The sequence below is a fragment of the Corapipo altera genome, unplaced genomic scaffold (assembly GCF_003945725.1).
Source record: "Corapipo altera isolate COAL_440 unplaced genomic scaffold, ASM394572v1 70, whole genome shotgun sequence".
Classification (NCBI taxonomy): domain Eukaryota; kingdom Metazoa; phylum Chordata; class Aves; order Passeriformes; family Pipridae; genus Corapipo; species Corapipo altera.
The window spans coordinates 3383657-3404376 of NW_020884911.1; the positions used below are offsets into that span (position 1 = coordinate 3383657).

At 42.9% G+C, this 20720-nt stretch overlaps 2 protein-coding genes and 1 long non-coding RNA gene across 3 annotated transcripts in view; 2 read left to right on the forward strand and 1 right to left on the reverse strand.

Moving 5' to 3' along the window:
- The window catches only part of LOC113952159 (protocadherin Fat 4-like), a 37100-nt gene extending 26421 nt beyond the window's left edge, over nucleotides 1-10679 (forward strand). Inside the window, exons 30-44 of the mRNA XM_027653924.1 lie at nucleotides 744-923; nucleotides 1455-1674; nucleotides 1985-2121; nucleotides 2804-2947; nucleotides 4070-4314; nucleotides 4797-4906; nucleotides 5465-5608; nucleotides 6069-6205; nucleotides 6333-6530; nucleotides 6909-7003; nucleotides 7445-7600; nucleotides 8214-8411; nucleotides 9021-9146; nucleotides 9526-9733; nucleotides 10272-10679. Coding sequence (XP_027509725.1) covers nucleotides 744-923; nucleotides 1455-1674; nucleotides 1985-2121; nucleotides 2804-2947; nucleotides 4070-4314; nucleotides 4797-4906; nucleotides 5465-5608; nucleotides 6069-6205; nucleotides 6333-6530; nucleotides 6909-7003; nucleotides 7445-7600; nucleotides 8214-8411; nucleotides 9021-9146; nucleotides 9526-9733; nucleotides 10272-10475 — 2502 coding nt within the window. The 3' untranslated portion in view covers nucleotides 10476-10679. The remainder of the gene's footprint in view (nucleotides 1-743; nucleotides 924-1454; nucleotides 1675-1984; nucleotides 2122-2803; nucleotides 2948-4069; nucleotides 4315-4796; nucleotides 4907-5464; nucleotides 5609-6068; nucleotides 6206-6332; nucleotides 6531-6908; nucleotides 7004-7444; nucleotides 7601-8213; nucleotides 8412-9020; nucleotides 9147-9525; nucleotides 9734-10271) is intronic.
- LOC113952167 lies at nucleotides 7850-11037 on the reverse strand. Its single transcript, XR_003529417.1, has 4 exons — nucleotides 10710-11037; nucleotides 10251-10352; nucleotides 9358-9602; nucleotides 7850-8678 (listed from the first exon to the last, which is right to left on the reverse strand). It is a non-coding gene; the product is annotated as an uncharacterized LOC113952167 (long non-coding RNA).
- On the forward strand, nucleotides 11023-19352 carry LOC113952164 (activator of 90 kDa heat shock protein ATPase homolog 2-like). Its single transcript, XM_027653929.1, has 9 exons — nucleotides 11023-11161; nucleotides 11313-11503; nucleotides 14827-14912; nucleotides 15533-15647; nucleotides 15933-16021; nucleotides 16222-16344; nucleotides 17107-17208; nucleotides 17978-18029; nucleotides 18262-19352. The coding sequence occupies exons 1-9, from the start codon at nucleotides 11082-11084 to the stop codon at nucleotides 18435-18437; spliced, it is 1014 nt and encodes a 337-aa protein (XP_027509730.1). The 5' UTR covers nucleotides 11023-11081; the 3' UTR covers nucleotides 18438-19352.
- Nucleotides 19353-20720: the final 1368 nt, after the last annotated feature.

Below are 20720 nucleotides of genomic sequence, written 5' to 3' on the forward strand. Positions count from 1 at the left end.
ATCATGTTAATATTTTATATAACACATACCTTGCCTTTGAGATCCCCAGCTGATGCTCTCTTAAATCAACCACAGCCGATTTAAAATGTAACCCATTTCTACCACTGAGCTAAATTTAAATTTAGGTTCAATTATTACACCTATTTGTAATGTTCCCAGCTAATTTAATGGAGGAGAGCTGGAATCACATTTTCCAACCTTAAAAAATTGATTTCCATGTGAAATATTTACACAGTTGGATCAAATAACTGCAGGTCTCAAATGGCTGTGCAAGTGAAACACTGATATCTTCTGTCAATCTTGCTGCAAATAACATTGTTAGAAAGGAAGAACTGTATTATTTCTTTTGATAAGAGTAATTCTGAGCCAAACAGTGTTCAGAAGGAAACGTGATTTTGAAGTTGAGAACATCCACTGAGTTTCATGGGAGTAGAGGATGCTGAACAGAAAAAACAGCAAGTCAGGTGCTTGAGGTTAAGATTTGGGGTGTTGGAAGTCATGGAGATTTTTCTTCCTGAGGATTATTGCTATAGGAGGAGACATGGGGGCAGGAAAATAGTTATTTTCTGTAAATTAGAGAAAACAAGAGACTCTCACTCTGCTGAATAAGTTGCGTAATTTTGATTTTAAAATCTCTATCCTACTGTAAGTGTGTGCAGTATCTGTTGCTTTCCCCTTTTCACATAATCCAAGGAATTGCAGCAAACCAGTCTGTGACAGCTCCAATCTTTCCTCGTCCACAGAATTTAACAGCTACTGAGATTGTCCAGCTGAAAGCTCAGGATAATGATACAGGTAGAAATGGGTTGCTAACATATGGCATTCTTAATGGACACGGACTAAAATTCAGGATAAATGAAACAACTGGAGTTCTATATTCCAATACCACCTTTGATTATGAAGAGGAACCTACCGAGTATCAGGTTTGCTTTAAATTTCTTCAATCTTTTTTTTTTATTCAGAACTCTTTATCTTTCTCCTGGATAACAGGTGGCACTCGTGTTTTTGTTTGGCTTGATATTGCTTGAACATTTTCTGCATTGGTTTAGAACAGGAGCAATCTCAAGATGTGAGGCTTTATTAAAACAAGCCACTGCCTTCCAACTATAATGAAATTCAAGCACAGCTCACTGTTCACCTGCCCTACAAACACTCCAGCACATGAATAACTAATTTCACAGTGACAGCTCATGTATTCAGTGCTGTCTGCTTGAATCTGGACTGTGCTGAGACCTTGCAGACATGATTCTGAGTTAATCTTCTTTATTGTTGTCACCACTGCTGGATATTTATGATCTTATTTTGCTTCAAGCCAAAATATTGGTGAATTTGCTGTTCAGAATTGGACTTCACCTTTCTAAGAATATTCCAAAGTTTGAAATTTGCCAAGATTTTTTTTTTAATCCTTATGAAAGTACCTCTTTGTATGAGCTCCCATTACCAATCTCTTCCAGGTTGTGGTATATGCTGAAGATGATGGAATCCCTGAGAAGAAGAGAGGTTACTGCACAGTTGTCATAAAGATCACTGATGTTAATGACTGGCCACCTGTCTTTGAGCCAGTGGCTGAATTCAGTGTAAATGAAAACGTGCCTGTGGGATTCATAGTTGGAAAAGTCACAGCAACAGACAGAGACACGGGAGACAATGCCTTTGTTCTGTATAATCTTACAGGTAACAAGGAATTCTATCACTGTTTTCTTGAATAAGGAATAAAGGTCTAGGGCCTAATCCATGCCTGCCTTGTAGAACCTAACAGAGATGGAAGTTTAGACTCCTTCAGACCAGAGCTGACATAGTTGGTTTTGTTGTAAGGACCATCAAGAGCAACGTGAATACAGTTTATATGTTTTTAACCTTTTAATTTCAATATACATCAGACTTTGAGGGTGGCCAAAACCAGCAGAAGTATAATGTAAGAGTGTAGTTAATCACAAGCTTCTAAAATGTATTAATTGATGATGCTTCTTTATATCTGTCTCAGATGGTGGAGAAAATATATTCGAAATAGATGAAATACAGGGCATCATTAAAATAAAGAACTCTCCAGACTATGAAACCATGGATAAATACAACCTTACAGTGACTGCAGTCAACAATAAATCTGCCCCCTTCTATCAGGTAAAAGGCCATTATTGTAATGAATTGTGACTCTTCAGAGTGGATTTTGAACTTGTGGGAGGGAGCTGTGTCTGAGACATTTATTGTGTGGAATAAATGAGTCACCTAACCATGTTTAGAGTCAGACTCCTGCAACCTTTGACCACACTGGGCAGCAGTATACTTTAATTATGGGAAATACTTCAAAATTATGCATGGTAGGGTTCAACCCTGAATTGTTTGCTGACTAACCTGGGCTGGGGAACGGGAGCCTTTGCTTGCTGCTGTTAGAACTGTAAGTGATGTGATAGTTTTTCATGGGAGCAAAAAGTACTTTCAGCAAATTGTTGTAGCTCTGCTGTATTTCTTTTATTCGAGAAGATATCAGACAGTTATTTAACAGAACTAGAACATGTGTGGTTCTCTTAACTGTATGTAAGACACGTTGGCCTCCTGTTCTTGCTCATTCAGGCACCTTTCAAGGAGCAGAATCCTACTGCAGCATTGCTTTCCTGCCTCTTGTGTTAAAATCCTGTAGTACCTCTGTTTTGAGGTCACAAAATCAAACCCAAACAACATTTTACCGCAGCGTTTTCAAACCCTGACTTATACTTCTTGTTGCGTACGCAAGTAAGAAAAAAACCATCGCTAAATAGGACATTCTAAATACTTTAAAATGCATGAAACCCATTTTGTTTTCTAGGCAACTACTTCAGTCACCGTGCTAGTGATGGATGTGAACGATAACGCTCCAGTGTTTGCTCAGGATTCCTATTCTGCTTCCATAAACATGATCAATCCTGTAGGTGCTCATGTCATAACTGTGAGTGCCACCGACAAGGATCAGGTAACTCCTCCTGCTGGATTCTGACACTGCCTTCAGCTGCAGCCCAAAGAGACCTTTCTCTGTTCTTTAGGCACGAAATAGCAAATGTAGGGAGTTCTAACAGCACTGGGAATTGGGAATTAGGACTTTTGATGGTTCTGCCTTGACAATGGTGGACTCCCCGTCTTTGGGTGTGTTTCCTCAGCTGTATTTGCTTTCATTTTCCCCCTTTTAATATGGAGCTGCACCAGGCTTTCAGAAGTACACAAGGACTGAAGCAATTTAGTATCTCTGAAGTTATTTGAACTTCTGAATTAGATGATTCCGTAAAAGCTGAACATCACATGTTGGCTCGAGCATGGAAACGTCTGCTTGCCACACGCCTCTGAAGTGTGGTACCTCATTAATTCCCTCCATCCCCCTTTTTTAATGTCATTTTGTTTGATACATCTGTACTGCACCCATCAAGTAGTATCCAGGCACTGGCAGGGACATCCAGTAGTCACACAGATCACCATGACAGCATCACCAGTAATTATATCATTTAAAGGGTGAAACCTCTAGAAGTGACAACAAAATAGGTGGAGCAGGTGCCTTCCTATTTCCTCACCAGTAATTTTGGTTAGAATAGCTGCAGCTGTGGCACATTGCTGCAAATGATCCACCAGCCCTTTTTTAATCACCCTTTTCAACTATTTTTGTATAAAAAGTGAAATTGCTTTTGAAAATTGCTTGACTGTGTGAGCTGTGCATTGAGACCCTAATGAAATTCATCCTTCAGCTGTCTGGTCCTGTGCCATGAGAGTGGCACTTGTCCTCCTCCCTGTGCCACTCTCACTTCTCTGACTGTCCCCCTCTACACTTATTTTCATTAGAGACTTTTTTCACGCGTTTTCACTGTGTAACTGGCCCATTTATTGTGAATTTTATTCTGCTTTGTGGTTTTGTTTTTTTTAATTGCCACCCATCGTACCATAGCTAACCCCAGGTCTTCATTCTTAAAAAAAAGAAAAAAAAGAAAAATCACTATTTTCAAATAATTTCACTGGAGACATTTAGACATTTTGAAATCTCGTTTCAGTCTTTCTCCCACCTTTCAAAATACATTCCCAGCTCCATGAAGTTGTGTTCCTTTCGTGGCAGGGGCAGAATGGCCTTGTCGAGTACTACATCCTCCCGGATCTAAACGTGAGCCCGTTCTTCCTGGTGGAAAACCCCAGTGAGGGGAAAATAATTACAACTGGAAACCTGTCTAGGTCTGGAGAGATCCACTTAACAGTGATGGCTAAGGACAAAGGCTCCCCTCCTTTAAATGGCACTGCTCTGATTACTCTTAACGTGTCTGACAACCGCCCCTTCGTCCCTCGGTTTAACAGGAGTGAAATCAGGTGAGGCTTTCATATTATATAACATATATATATACACTATATACATTCTCCAGGCAGTGCAAAACATAGTAAAGCTGAAGCTCATTTTCATAGTTTTCCATGCAGAAGAAAGAACGTTGGGGTTTTTTTAAACAAAATATTTAGGAAATTCTGCTGTTCTGGGGGTTCTGTGAACGTGATTTGAAGCATCACCTTTACTTCTTTATTTTGCAGCTTGTCTAAGCCACACTCTCTATCCTTTTCCTCTTGCACACTGTAAACTGTTTTTCCTTAGGCTTTATTCAAGGACAAATCAATGTCTGATAGAAAAGCAGGGCTTGCACTGCTCTCTGACAGTCAGGCAGCTCCAGCAAACAACTGGAGGGGAGTGGGCAGGATTTTCCACGGGGGAGTTAAATTTCAAAGTCTCCCCCTGCAACAACTGATGGGAAGTTTAACATTCATGTCTCGTTAACATATTTCTCATTTCTTTCCTGCATTAGCATTTCCGTTTTTGAAAACACAGGAGTGGATTATTTAATTTATGCTCTCACTTTGATTGATGATTCAGAAGCACTGATTGATTATAGTGTTGTATCTGGCAATGAAAAAGGTGAGTAGGATTTCCCTTATGAGTTAAAATATCCAAGAGAACATAATAACCTGTCTATTGTGCGTGGCAGATGTTGCTGGATGTAAATGAGGAGATGAAGAGCATGGATAAAAATTTGTGTCTTTTTTTTAAAAAAGGAAGCACACATAATTTCTTTCAGAGCTTTTCAGCATTGACTTTGTTGATCTTTGGCTATGGAGAGGGTGGTAACTTGCTAAAAGGTGGGGGGTTGTAGTCTTAAATTAGGAAAATTTAAGACTGAAGGAGCCAAAATAGAAAACTTGGAAATATATATAAAAATGAGCTCTGCAACAAGAAGCTGCAATTCTGTTTTTCATATATATTGTTCCTTTACCTGCTCAAGAGCTGTTTGGTCTGGGATAGGAACCCAGCTGTGATGCCTTTGCTGCTTGGCCAGTAGAAATGTTCCATTTCACCTTCTTAAGAGCAGAGGAGCCATGGAAACATCCCAAGAGCAACTAAGTAATCCTACAGGAGTAGGAGGGGTGCAGGTAAAATGGTAGCTATAACAGCAAAATTGCATCTTTTTCCTTTCAGGCCATTTTAGATTGGATCCCCCAAGTGGGGAGCTGAGGACAGCAGTTAATTTGAACTACGAGGAAGTCCCTCAGTACGTGCTTTTAATTCAAGCAACTCCTCTGCTTGAAAAAATCTCACCTGCTGCAGAGGTCCAGCATTCAGGTAACTTTTTGCTTTGAAGGACATTCCAACTTAAATCGGGGCAATGGACACCTCTTTTGTATTTGCCACCCCGTAAAGGAGCTGTCATTGCCTTCAACTGAAAAGTCCGATGTGAAGGATGGAAAGTTGAGGTTGTGCAGAGCAAAGCCAGCAGCCTTCCCTCCCCCCGGGGGCGCAAACCCTCACAGGGCCCTTCTGCGGGCTCTGAAAAGGATATAAAAGCTGGCACTGGACTCCTCAGCAGGAGCTGGAGAGGGCTGACAGAGGAGCAGTGCTGCCTGGAACTGCCTGCTCCCACTGGAGCCCCTGGAGGGCTGGGATAGAGCTCCTCTGGGCACATCCCTGCTGCGCTCCCTTTTGTCTCTTCACTCAGCAGAGATGCTGCAAAGCCACAGCCTGAGCCAGCCTTTGGAACGTGGGCTCTGGTGGTGGTTGTTGCTGTTACCTGTGTTTGTTCCAGGCCTGTTTGCTGAGAACGTGGCCATGCTGACAATCTCCGTGCAGGACGTGAACGAGGAGCCCGTGTTTGTGAGCGATTCCTACTCTGCTCGCATCCCCAACTCTGTGCCCTACAGGCACCCCGTCATTACAGTCAAGGTGGAGTATTTCCTGTGCCCTTCATAGGGACAGAAATCCTGTGAAAGAGCTGGATTTCTCCCACAGTTAAACTGGGTTAAAGGAGCACTTAAGCCTGAGTTTCACAAATCACCTTTTTCAAACCCAGGCCACGGATCCCGACTCAGGAGACAACGGCCTGGTGCTGTACAGTTTAGTGAATCATCAAACAAACGAATTTGACATCAATGAAAATACAGGGGAGATTTTTACAGTTTCTGTAGCAGGAAAGGCTGGAACATTTTATCTGGAAGTCCAAGCTGCAGACCAAGGCACAAGAAGTCTCACAGCCCGGACAACAGTCAACGTAAGGAATATTGCCATGGATAATCCTGATTTACTCCCATGTCAAAACTCTGGACACAAGAAGGATTAGGTTTAGTAATGGCAAAAAAAAAAAATTACTTAACAGCACCAACAAGTCTGTCTGATACCTGAATATTTGCTACATACTAGAATTAAGAGGTTGCCATTTTCACTGACATATAAAAACACGTTGGCACAAAGACTGATTTTGGAGGACAGTTCTTTTATATCAGAGGGGTTTTGTTGTTGTTTAATGGGTTGGGCTTTGTTTTTGTTGGGTTTTTTTCGTTTGGTTGGTTGGTTGGTTGGTTGGTTTTTTTATCAATCTGATAGGAACAAATGCTTTAGAAAATCTTAAGTGTGATTCTTTCTTTATTAGGTTACTGTTGATTCCAGTTCCAGTAGCAACATCGTGATGGTGGTGCTTAATCAGCAGACCAATGTTGTTGAAAGAAACATTGCCGAAGTAAAAAGGTATTTTTGAAACTCTGAAGCCTATTCTGGTATAATATCTAATGACAAATTTGGAGTCCATTTGGGATAGGGGTCTGACAGCCTAGAGGGAGAAGATACAGCATGAAAATCTCTATGGAAAAGGAGGAGAAAACAATGAGGATTATGAGACTGAATTTCCCTCCTCCTCACCTTTACTGTTTATAATACTCTATAGATATCACTGACTGGGCATTTTTTTCCTGTGCTACTCAATCCCTCAACAGTTTTGGGCAAAGAACTTAATTCCTTTGCTGGTAATAATCTTTTTTTACGTGCTTAGATTAAAAGACCTGCCAAGGTATTTTTATTAATATCAATATCTGCCAAGTGTTGTATTAAATACTGCTTTATTTAATTTCCAGAGTAAAAGGATCTGTCACTGCCCAGTTAATTAAAAAGGTTTTCTTAATATGATGACAGGGTCCTGGAAGATAAACTTGCATGGAATGTATACATTGTTGATGTTTATTCCAATGAATTTGAAAGAAAAGCAAGAAGCAGCACTGATGAAACCCAAATAGAAATTATTGCTTTTGATGAGGCCCACCAGGAAGTACCTGCACAGGATGTAAAAAGGTCTGTATGGCACAGTTTGGCTTCTGGGGGTCAGAGCTATGCAGATGGGTTTTGTTTCCCTGGAAGTTATTAAGGTCTTGGACTGGACGGGTTTAGATCAAATAACAGTTTATCTGAGATTTGGCTCAAGGCTTAAACGGATACTTTAGAATTCAGAAAGCTTTCATTATTTATCGAAAGGTAATTTCCAGAGTTTGTCAAAACCACGAATAAGGCAGTTTAATCGTGCAAAATAGATTTAAAAGTCAGTTTAAGAAAAAACAGCTGAAGCAGAAAGAATGTAATTAAAATACATTGACTTTACAACAGCAGATTGCTGATTAAAAATTTTACACTTTAGGTGTATTTTACATTTGTTTCATAACACGACAGTGACGTGGATTTAGAGGATTTACTGATCTCTCAAGTTCAGTTGTCCAAGCTTTGCAGCATTTTAGGTCACAAGCACCAGGGCTGGTTGCTCAGAGAACAGAGGGTTTCCTGAATGAAAGCCACGACAAGTCTGAATTTTCGGAAAAGATCCTGGCGGACCAGGGAGGGATATTTTCTTCTTTTCCTCCGGCCAAAACGAAGGCCTGGTTAAGTCATCTCATCTTATCCTTCTTTTCTTCAGAAAACTCAAGGAGCAGTCTAGAAACATCGAGGCAGAACTGGAGAAGGTGTTTTCCACCTCTGTCACTGCTACCATAGGGGAGACTCCTGCCGCCTCGACGAGCCCGGAGCTCATGGCAGCCATCGTGCTCAGCGTCGTCCTGGCCTGCACCTTCATCGCCTTCCTGGTCTACGTGGTCCTGGATGTGAAAAGGAAAAGGTACACAGAGCTCTGCTCCAACTATCTAGTTTATATCTGCAGCTCATCAGTTTATTTAAATGTCAGCTTGAGAAAGCTGTCCCCTAAGCTGTTGATGTTTGCGTGGAGCGTTGCCTAAGATTTGCTGTGAGTCACAACGCCTGGTGTGCAGATATTAAACAAACACACCACAGGTGATGAGAAGTCGTTTCTTCTTGTGCTTGTCACGCAGCAACAGCAGAAACAAATAGTTTTAAACCAGAGAAGCGTGGACAGCAGAAACTGTAACTGTGAAGGGAGGCACAAGTAGCTGTAATACACCCACACGGGTCTCCTCTAACGCCAGGAATGCTGAAATCAAGGCAGGTTTTGCTGCTTGACTTCAGTGGCAGCAGGGCCACAAAGTTGAGGAAAACAATTACATTTCCAAGAGGGCAGCGAATATTTACTCTACTACCATTATGGAAAAATAGGAAATGTTCTAAACAAATCCCCAGAATAATAATGAAAGTGAATATTGTGTATTAAACTTATGACACAAATAATTCGTCTTCTGTTTCTAAAACAACCGTGAAGCCAATAGTCAAAAATAATTTAATAATCTTATTTTAATGTATCTATCCTTTTCAGAAAGCGTGGGCAGCAGCATTTGGTTAAGAAGCAAGCTGAAAGTATGGAGGGCATTGATAACCCATGGGCAATGGACAAAAATGGAAGTCTGAAAAGCTTAGAGAAACTAGAGCACATGAATAATGGGTAAGTAGAGTGCTGATATCACAAATTTATTAAAAATAGCATAAAAAAGTGTGATTCTAGTTTATTTTGGTACCACAGGATTTTCTTTGGATCCTTCACTAGTATATAGGTCAGTTTTTAAGAACCCTTATAATGATAAGTTAAAAATCTCTACACTTGAAGGAAGCTTTTAATCTTCTATCAAAAATTACACGGGCAAATTCCTACTTACCCTTTAGCAAACTGTTAATCCTTATGCAGAAAAGAACCTTCAGGATACAAGAAGCTACTTAACATTTATTTCCCTGGATAAAATCCCACTAATTTTGAGATCACTGTACATGCTGCTCTCAGAGAGGCTGAGATTTCTGCGTTATGAATTCTGTTAACTCTCTTCCAGGAGAAGCGAGGTGTTATCATTTGACAACATATACAGCACCAGAGGAGGTGAGGCTGACAAAGATGAAATTCAGGCCCCTGAAAAAGGCAATTACCTTGAGACAATACTGCCAGATTACAACAGTGAACATGAGGATGAAGAAGCACCTGAAAAAGCTGAACTTGGAAACACAGAGGCCCAGCCCGCTGTGGCATTCATAACAAAGCAGGTAATGAGCTTTTTGATTGCAAAGCTTGGAGTGAAAGGTATTTTATTGTTACTCATCAAATAATTGAAGGAATTATTGAAAAAGTTAAACCTGTCACAGAACTGAAAATAATCTTTTGTGAAGTAATCCCTGGAAATGTTCAAGGCTGGGTTGGACAGGACTTGATCAACCTGGTGTGGTGGAAGGTGTCCCTGCCCAGGGCAGGGGTGTGGAACTGGATGATCTTTTAAGGTCCCTTCCAACCCAAACTATTCTGTGATTCTATAAAAATCTTAGAGGAGGGGCTGTTGTCCCTGAGTAGAAGGAGGAGGAAGACTTGTCATCCAGAAATTATGATTCCCTTCTGCCTGTTACGGAATGTGCACAGTAAAGGGTTCTTGTGTGCTGCTCCAAAAACTTCCCACCTTAAAAGTAATGCTTTGTTTGCAAACTTCACAGACAGAAAATATAAGTTATACAACTTCTACTGCTTCGAACTTTCCCACACTACCAGTTCTAACAGAAATTTCTGCCTCACCTGCACTGCATTTTCTTGCAGGACTCCTTTCTGACAGACACAGCCCAGAAATCCGCTCTTCCCATAACACCTCACCCCCCGTCACCTGCCCCTGGAAAAGAACTGAAAGGAGTAAAATTTTCAGAAGTGGCAGTGATTTTGGACGCAGATGACGAGCCTGAAGATTACGAGCCCGAAGACGATGAGCCTGAAGGCGATGAGGCTGGCTACGACATCTCTTTATAATAAGGACACTTGATGACGAAAAGCACGATGACAGGACAGAATTAAAGGAGCAACAATATATGGGGACGCTATCCAGATTTTAATTCTGCTACCACTGTTATAAGAGAACAAGCAATCTGCCGAAGGTGCTGCTCTGCAGGGCTGCTCCCCCAGCACCGGCGCTGTCTCGCAGCGTATTTAATTTCCTCTGCCGCGTGTCGAATAGCCAAGACAATAAACCCGATTCCCAAGTACTTCTCAGACATCCATTTTCTGTTCTCTGCCACCGAACTCCGCGCCGCGGTCGCTGCGTGAAAAACCCAAGAGCTCGCTTTCCGCTTTTCCCGTTTCTTTGACATTTTTTTCTCCCTGTTTTCCAGTTACGCGGCGGTGCCTTTCCGCCGGAGCCGGGACCCAGCCCCTGTGGAGCGGCGCTTCCCGGGCCCAGGAGCGGAGGAGCAGCGGGGTAAGAGACGGGACTGCCCTCGGCGGGTTGCGGCTCCCGGTCCCTCCTCCCTCAGCGCGGGGAGGGCGGCGCGGCCTCTCCTTCCTCCTCCTCCTCCTCCTCCGGCGGGGCGGGGAAGTTTCTGGCACCTTCTGGCGGCGGCGGAAGCGGCCGGAGCCGCCATGGCCAAGTGGGGCCAGGGGGATCCCCGCTGGATCGTGGAGGAGCGCGCGGACGCCACCAACGTGAACAACTGGCACTGGTGAGGGCCGGGATGCGGCGGGAATGGGGCGGGATGCGGGGAAGGAGCGGCGGGCGCTGTGAGGGGGGTGGTGGTGGTGGGGGGGGGGGGGGAGGGCGGGCGGCGCTGACCCCCCCCCCCCGGCCCCGCCGCTCCCTCATTCCCGGGGCAGGACGGAGCGGGACGCGACCAGCTGGTCCAAGAGGAAGCTGAAGGAGGTGCTGGAGGGGCTGGTGGTGGAGGGCGAGGCCGGGCGGTGCGAGATCGGCGACCTCAAACACGTGGAGGGCGAGGCGTCCTGCAACAGCCGCAAGGGGAAACTCATCTTCTTCTACGAGTGGAACCTGCGCCTCAGCTGGAAGGGTAAGACGGGGAGAGGGGGGAGCCGGGGGAGCCTCGGGCATTGCCGCGGGATGGCAGCGAGTCCCAGCACGGCCCTGCCAGGGGTGCCTTAGGCGCTGGATCGGGAGCCATTCCCTGGAAAAACGCGAGTGTCTCAGTGACCTGCAGCGGGTCAGAACCGCGGGGTCGCTGCGGGAGCCACGGGGGCCCGAACCGTGTAAATGCGTGTTTTTAAATAACCTTGAAACCCGAGCTCGGCGCTTTCCCCCCCCCCCCCCCCCCCACCTTCTCCCGATGTTTTTCCGCCACGCGTTTCTTAGCACCGTTTTCCCAGCGCTCGTTTTGCCTTGCAAGGAGTAAAATCCCTGCGCTGTGGATTGCTCACAGCTCCGTGCTTGGGTTGTTTTAGCTTCCCAGTGTGCCCAAAACACAGCCGTGCGCTTCCTCAGGTGGAGAGCAGGAAGGAGGAGAGCCCAGGAAACGTGAAATTGCACGTATTTCCAAAAATTTAGTGTGGTTTTGAGGATCATGAATTACATGAGGGTAAATAAAACTCTTTAGTGGGAAATGAGGAAGCTAGAAATAATTCTTGATTATTTGGGACGCCCAGGCGTTTTTGTTGTGCTGTATTCGTTTGCAGTCCCAGCTCCTGGAGTTGTCCTCAGCCGTGCTTTTCCCATGACAAGCTCTTTATTTGCAGATCAGCTTTTGGTGATATCAGGGAATTCTTTCCATTTTTTAGATGGCCTTAAAACTTGACAGCAATTTGTGGACTGTCCCTTGCGCTGGAGTAAGAAGCAGGAGGAGCTGATGGGAAAGCACCTGCATGGGAATTTTTCCCTGGATATTTGTAATGCCAAGTGACAGGCTGTTCCTTCCCTCCTTATTTCTCAGGCCTTGAGTGTTACTGTGGGAGGTTTGGCTGACCAGAACAGACTTTGAAGTCTGCTCCCACAGTAAGAGGGGACTTTAAAAAGTACTGTTGTTTATTTATTTTTTATAGTTTTAAGTGCTCCAAAGTGTGTTACAAACTAAGAGCATACTTAGAGTGTGATGTAAATGTTAGCAGAGAGGAAGGCAAACACTACACACTGTTAAATAATGTTAAAAATAATTGCCACCAGCTTTTTGAGTTTTTTAAGCTACGCTGAAATCACCTTAAGTTTTAAACACAGGTTAGTTCGTTGGGTTTGTTTCAGCGTACAAAGCTTAAAAGTAGGCAGATACTTTGTTTGTGTTTCTATGCAAATTGTTTCTAAACTCTCCTGGGAGAGTGTTTATAGACAGCTCTGACTTGGGTTAGATGCTCTGCTAAGTTCAGTGCTGCACCGAGTGGATCTTGTCTTTGAGAGCTTAGTTTGAAATCCTAAAGAGGGGATTTTTTAATCCATAAGAAGGAAATCTTTCAGGGAAATCCTAAAAAAAAAAAAAGGTGCTGTTTTTTTTTTTTCCCTAAATTTGATAGCCATTAGAGTTTTTTGAGAGCTCTGAATTCAAGGTGAGAGTTCAGACTGAACTGCTAAAAGCACTAATTGCTGTAATTAGTTCCTTCTACAAGTCTTCTAGGATAACTAGGACTTCAAGCTATGATTAAAGTGTGGCTATGTAAGGACAAATGATGGAGATCCTGAAATTTGCAGCAGGTTTGGAAAGTCCAGTGTTGGAAAAACATTGTGCTTTGCAATTTATATTAAACAAGAAGGTGAGCAACTGAGGTTACTTAATGTCTCTAAAAGGGCTGTTCTGTTATTTGTTAGAATATGCAGTGAGGATTTTAATGGATTATTGTACATTGTGGTGGAAGCTTTATGAAAACGTGTTTGTCCTTTTAAAGCAGTTTATTTCAACAGCAGGTCTTTGTGAGTGATGTGCTTCACAGTTAATGTTCTAAAATAAGGGATTGGCAGGAAACAAAAAAATAATTTGTTCTTAGGTCTGTTATTGAAGTCCCATGGGATTCAAACAAGTAATTTGATAGTTTGATAAGAAGGTAATAAAGCTTTGTTTGCATTACAGTGTCATTGGAAATGCAGAGCTGCACCAACACTCTGCCCCACATCATGTTGTCCAACAGCTCTGTTTGTTCACTGACTGGACTTTGCACAGACACTGTAACTTTGCTATCTGTGAATATTTTGGGAGCTTTGAAAGTTGTTAATAGGATTAGCTGGGTGGATAGAAGTCAGGTTTGTGTTTTGAGGAGCAAAACTTCTTCCTGCTTGCTTGCACTTCCTTTTTGGGGAGATTAGCCAAAAATAAGATTGGCTTTGCTGTCTGCAGGGACAACACTGTGTGGTTCTGCTGTACTAATCCTGGTGCTGGAAGGGAGCAGGGAGGAGCACACAGAGGAGGCTGGGTGTGATTTGTGCTGGGCCCAGAAGTGTTTCAGGGCTGAGACTTAACTAGTTTGCATGGCTTTTAGTGGAGCTGCCAGGTTCTCCTGCCTAGTTGAACCTTTCCCTGTGTGGATGTGGCTGCTTGTGGATTAACAGACTTTGCATCTTGTGCAATCCTTCATTGCCTCAGAGCCCGACCGGGGAGGGATCTTTGCCCTTTGCGTTGCCAACAGTCCTTCACTGTGTTCCTTGCCAAGAAACACCTGAGCCTTTGGTTGTGTCCTTGCTGTGATCCTGACCAGCAGCACGTGGGGTTCTGCCCCTGCAGTGCCCCGGGATCACACGGTGGTCGTTTCAGGGCAAGCGATTAAAAATAATGGGAGCGATATTAAACAGTAGCTGGGTCGAGCTGGCTCCTGTGAAGGTGAAAGAATCCAAAGAAATACTGCATTTACCTCATGATAATTCCCCCTCTGCAGTTGTGCTCAGCACTGGGTTGGTTGTATTTGGAGTTCTGCCAGCAGGCTGATGAAGCATCTTGCTGGGTTTTGTATGTTTTGACAGTGGGCTGATCAACCTGCACGTTTCTGCTGTTGCTTCCTAAGGAGATTTTATCATGATCTAAATAGTGAGCTAACTTCAATAACGAAATGTTTTTGCAAGGCAAAGGGGGGAGAGTCTTCAGTGTTAACGAAAAAAGCATCAGACCTTAAATTCAGTCTTTTCAGGCAGAGCAGTCTGGTACAGAACATCTCAGGACAGTTCATGGAGCCGTGTAGGTCATAACCCTTTAGATGCACATCCTGTGCTGGCAGATGTCAGAGCTCCCTGGGAAAGCACTGGAAAACACCTCTGAGACTCCAGGTTGCTGTTTAGTGCCTTTCAATCAGCCTCGAGGCAACTCCCTTCAAGTAACACTTGTGTACAGCTCATTTCCAAGCATAAAAGTCTTGCTATGGGGGAAATAGTTTTTAATAACGCATTTAAGAATTCGTTATGTTAATACAGGTACAGTGAAAGAGTCTGGTGAGAAACATAAGGGATCTGTTGAAATTCCTAACCTGTCAGAAGAAAATGAGGTAGATGATACAGAGGTAGGTGTGAAATACCGGTATGGCTGTATAGGTTCAGAATTCTTAAGTAAAGCATTAACCAACATACAGGCATCATATTTTGATTTATCCTGTCATTAAGTGGGATAATTACACGTGGATAGTTTATTTCATGTTTCTGTTTATTGTACTTGGAATAATGACTTCTCTCTGTTGTCAAATTTACCCGCCAGGAATGTGCACAATTTGCTTTGCTAATTATGGTCTGTGACAAATATATTAACTACAAATTGGAGAAGAACTCTGCTTGTAGTCTTAAAAAAAAAAAAACCACCAAAAAAACAACTCAACAAACCACCCCCCAAGCCCTAAGAACTTAAGGAATCTCCATGTTGGTTGTATAGCAGTTGGCACTGTGGCTTCCACAGATCCCTCAGCAACTCTTTTCTATCCTTGATGAACTAAGTGGAGATACTGCATTAATTTAAGTCTAAACTCAACCTATTTTTAGCAAAGGTCAGCTGCTCTGAGAAGATAATGAACTTGAAATTGCAGCTGTCCTGTGAGCATAGTAAACAAAGCCCAAATGCTTGCCTTTGTTGCCAGAACCCAAAAGGCTCCTGATCAGGTGTCTCTTAGATGTGTCATTTTTCTGTTTCTAGATAAATGTCAGCAAGAAGAAAGGGGAAGGTGACGTTCTGAAGGACCTGATGAGAACTGAAGGAACCACAAAAGTCAGAGAGGCCCTGAGAGATTACCTGAAAGCACTTAAAACAGGTAAGGTCAACAGCATGTTGTGTTTCTGTGTGGGCATCTCTCCAGAACAGGTTGGTCATACATTGATCAAGTCCTTGGGTTTGTATTGTTTTTATGGTTAATCTGTTCCTAATGAAAATACGTGGGTGAAGTGGGGAAACCAGATGGGAGTTTTGTGTCCTATTCAGTGCTCCTGCACAGTTCTACCCCTTCTCCACAGTTCTGGTGATCTTTATTGTGGTACCTGAATGTCAGGGTGATGGTACAGCTGAATTTCACACTGAAAAGTGCTTTCCCTCCTTCCAGAGTTTACCTTGGGAATGATTCTGCCAACAAAAGCCCCTGTTGGTCAGGAGCTGCCCACGGAGCGAAAACCAAGTGGGAACACCGTGCAAGTAAGTTGGATTTAGTTTTTTTTCCCCACTGAATTTAGTGACTCTCAATTAATAATACTATTAAATAAATACAGAAATACATTGTATAATTGCCATGTATTCACAGCATTGTGTGTTTGAGAATGTGCAGGTAACAACAGTCCTGCCATGTCAGAACTTGTAAGATCTTGGACTTACTGATGCAACTTTTTGCTTTTCAGGACTCTGTTCCACCACAGTCTCTGGATACAGTTGGAGTAAAAATTCCAACAGTGAGGATACTTATGAGGGAAATGTTCAACTCTCCAGCTGATGAACTTTACAGCATCTTCACCACAAAGGAAGTAAGTGATATTTTCAGTAGGCATTGTAACTTAATGTGGATGTTGATCCAGCTTGAATAGTTGTGTAAGTAAGAAATGTGTCACAGTGTCAAGTACAGATTCCACTTTTACCTTTTTAATAACAACTGATTAGGTTGCCTTAGACTTTTTTTTTTTTTCCCACCTTAACAGGAAGAAGAACAAACTAAACAAAGGGAAGCTGCATCTTTATGTAGTTTCTGTGCAGCTCAATCTCAATCTCCTTTGCTGCTTAGGAAAAGCTTTGCTGTTTGATGTAGGTTGTTCAGGAGCCTGAAGGGTTCAGTAATGGCACTGCCATTATCCACAGCCTGCAGGTTAATTAGATTAATTACTGGAGGTTTGAAATACAAATTCACTAATTTGGGGTTTGTGTCCTTCATAAGAGCCTGGGCTGGAGAACTTTAAATGACAATCCCAGCGCTTCCCTTGGGAAACAGGAGCTGTTGCTCCATTTCCCTCATTTCCCAATGCAGGAACAGCCAGTTCTGTCTGTGCCTGTGTATGTGCTGGGGCCATACCCCCTGCAGGTGACCAGTCTGTCCTGCTCTGTATTTACCCTGCAGGTTTCTCAGTGTTTATATTCTCATCCTGTCACCTCACTGGACCTCACTGCAGTGCTCTATAAAATCAAAAGCCTGAGGAGTGTTTAAAGACTCTTACATAGATCACAGTTAGTTTTCATTTCTTCAGCCAATCTCTCTTCTCTGCCAGTATTTTTATGGGTGTGTTCTTTTTTGTTAGTTAGTACAGAAGTTTTCCAAGTGCCCAGCTGTGATTGAAGCAGAGAAAGGAGGCAAACTCCAGATGTTTGAGGGCTGTGTCAGCGGGGAATACACAGAACTGGTAAGAAGCTCCTCCTTTGCACTTTAAAAATGGGGGGAAGGGTGTTACCTCATTTTCTGAAACAGAAAGTAGTGTAGATTTGTGACCTTTCAACTTCCCTAATGTCTCTTTCAGGCAAGTTCCTGTATTTCAAAGCCAAACAGGTGCTCGTATGTTGTGTGTTTTTTCTTCCCTGTGAGAAGAGCAAGCCCTGCCCACACCTAATGCATGGGGAGGGGGGGAAGAAGCACAATCCTGTTTAACCAGGAGTGACAAAGCAGGTTTAAGGTGTAGCTCTTGTATTCATTCTTCTTTTAACTGGAGAACTGATTTTTGTTCAGCTCTGCTGTGGAAGCAGAGGGAAGTCAGTTCTATTCATCAGCCTTTGCTGATAAGGATCTATTCGATCAGGACCTATTTAAATGAAAAGTCAGAATACAGACTCTCCCCTGAGCTGGTGTTTGTGCCAGCAGTGCCTCATTCAGGCAGGCTGGGCTGGGTGACAGAGTGACAACACTTGCACATTGCAGCAGGGCAAACACGGCTCGTGCTGGTGCCCGTTTCAAGGTCTGCCAGAAAATCAATGGTGTCTGTGCAGTAACTAATGAGCCCTGACCTTTTCCCACACCCAGAACACAGCATGGAATGCAGCAAGCTGAGAGCTCCAGGAAAACAGTTTATTTCAAAAATCAAACCCTAGTCTTTGTCTTGGTTACATGCATGTGTCTCCTTGGTTTTCAGGGGGAATAATCTCTGATGCTAACTGGAGAACATCCTTCTCTTCCTCCAGGTCCCAAGCCAAAGAATTGTCCTGAAGTGGCGGTGTAGGAGTTGGCCTGATGGTGAGTCTTTGTGAGGAATTCTGATATTAGAGGCCTCCTTTGCAGGGAGAAGGACCAGCCCTGGCAGGGACAGCATTCCCAGCCGGATTCTCCCTTGGTCCATGTTCTTGGACAGCAGCCTGGTGTCCAGAGGTGAAAAGACAGACACAGGCAGCAGCAGAGAGGAAAGCAGCTGCAACAACTGCAATTCTTTAAAAAACACATGGCTGAAATGTGTATTTTCTTCCCCCAGAACATTATGCAACAGTTGCCTTGACCTTCCAGGACGTGGGGGCTCAGACAGAACTGCAGCTGGAATGCAAAGGAGTTCCCGTCTCCGCCGAGGAGAGCACCAGGCAATGCTGGAAGAAGCAATATTTTGAGGAAATACATCTTTTACTGCAGCAGTCCCAAGACAGCATGGAATGATAACAGCACTGTAGTTTTGTTAGGGCATTACACTTTTTATACTTTGTTAACATTTGGTTTTCTTAAAAAAAAAAAAAAAAAAAAAAAAAAAAAGGAAAAAATAGTAATTTATTTGTGGGAAGAATAAAGACCCACTTCTCTATGATACTGTATATAATTTAAACATTATTTATGGATTTTCAGTGACTGAGGAGCAAGGCAGACTATGGATATAAACAGCTTTTCTTGGGTCTGCAACCTCAGAGATAATAATGAGATAATAATGATTGAGCTGCAGTCAGGACTGTGGTAGGACTCACACTTCCAGCAGAGGTAGGTGAGCTACACCAATCCACAGGAAGCATTTCCAGTTCCTTAATATTCAGTGAATTGAGTGGCAAAATTCCTGCAGGAGATGGTTCCCAGCAGAGGTGAGAGAGCCCAAAGGGATTATCAAACTGCTGACCCAGTAGATCTTTCAAAAAACAGAGGGGTATCATTTACAGCCTCTTTAAATACTTTGTTAGATTGTTTTAGCTGCAGACAGATTTTGCTTCTGACTGCAGTTTTAGGGAAAGACAATTAACAATGTCATGTAATTATTAAGTCTGCATGCACTGTACTCCCTTCCTTGACCTCAGTGTGACATTTATTTTGGAAACAACAAACAGCACTAGTGCTTTCTGCAGTTCTGCAAGCCTTCCACTTCAATCATTTATGGCCCTCTGCAATTCTGTACCTCAAATTAAAGAGAACAACTGTCGGAGAATTTTGACAGGAGCAAAGTTGGGATACTCAAAGCAGCAAGGTGAGCAAGGCTAACTTAGTTCTCAGATGCTTTATAAGAAGTGTACAAATCCAATATGCAATTTGCAGCAGACCACAAAAGGGCTGCCTTTGGAAAACGTGCTTGGCTCAATAAAAGATGTGACTTTACCTGCAGTTTATTTTCTCCATAAACTGATGCTGCCACACTGAATGAGTTTTAAGTCCTGTAAATTTTAATTTTAGTCAGCGAGTTTGTAAAATTGAAATTTTTAGGACTTAAACTCATCCAGCAACCACACTGAATGAGTTTAAGTCCTAAAAATTTTAATTTTACAGGGCACCAACATACGGCAACCTTCCCACCCAAAAAATTCCATCCACCAGAGGATACAGATGTGCTGCTCTCTGCTGCAGGCCAGGTTATCCCTGAAAAGCTGCAGGCATTTATTAACCCCTTGGAACTGAGGTGAGGTCTGGTAGTAACAATAAACACCTCCAGAGGCACAGACTGGTTACTGTTGGTTGTACTGGGTGTGGTTTAGGTGTCCAGATCGAGGGTGGGAAACAGCCCCTTGAGAAATGTCATATTTTAACATCTTCCTTTTCCTGAATGTTCAGAATTCAGTTACCTTTCTCGATGAATATTCCAGGAAAAAAAACCTGACATTTTGAATACAAAAATGATTTAGGGTATTGGTTGACAAAGGGACAAAATAGAAATAAAAAGAAAATAGAGAATCAAGGTGTAAAACAGATCAGGCTTCATCAGCTTAAAGTGTAGATGCTTAAAGAGATTTTGTGACAATTCAGTAATTCAGAGTAGGTTGTTAAATGCAATTCCACGTTTCTTTAAACAGTGAAACTACAGCCCCACTACTTCTTGTCTCCTTCCACTAACTGGAATGGACACTTGCTGATCATCAGCATTAAAAGACATGACTTTCCTGTGTTTCCAGCATTCCACCGCTTTCTTCAGGGGTGGGGCGGCCAAAATCCCTGGAAAACCCCACAGCTGCTGCTGGGAGGGCAGGGACTGAGAGGAGGAACAGCCTCAGTGACCCTCCTTTCCTCCTCAGGGGAAAGGATTTTTGGCATGATTTTAAGATGTTCTTATAATGTTGTGTATAACATGCCAAGAACATGCTAACGTCATGCTAAGAACATGTGAACATCATGCCAAAAAACTTAGATTTGCTTTTTGTAAGCATGACAGTCATGTTTTTTACCATGAGTTAAGCATGTTGTAATTAACATGCCAAAAATATGCTAAGAGCACACTAATGTCATGCTAGGAACATGCTAATGTCATGCCAAGAACATGCTAGGGTCATGATAACAACATGTGAACATCATGCAAAAAAATTAGCTTTGCTTTTTATAAGCATGACGTTCACATGTTCTTAGCATGATTTAAGCATGTTGTAAGTAACATGCCAAGAACGTGCTAAGAGCATGTCATGCAAAAAAATTCTTAGACTTGCTTTTTGTAAGCATGACATTCACATGTTTTAGCATGATTTAAGCATGTTGTAAATA

What these genes read in the sequence shown, in the direction of transcription:
- LOC113952164 (XM_027653929.1), top strand. Translation starts at nt 11,082, where the DNA reads ATGGCCAAGTGGGGCCAGGGGGATCCCCGCTGGATCGTGGAGGAGCGC. An exon ending in AACGTGAACAACTGGCACTG is followed by an intron (nt 11,162 to 11,312) that starts GTGAGGGCCGGG and finishes TTCCCGGGGCAG; the next exon opens with GACGGAGCGGGACGCGACCA. An exon ending in GCGGGGAATACACAGAACTG is followed by an intron (nt 17,209 to 17,977) that starts GTAAGAAGCTCC and finishes CTCTTCCTCCAG; the next exon opens with GTCCCAAGCCAAAGAATTGT.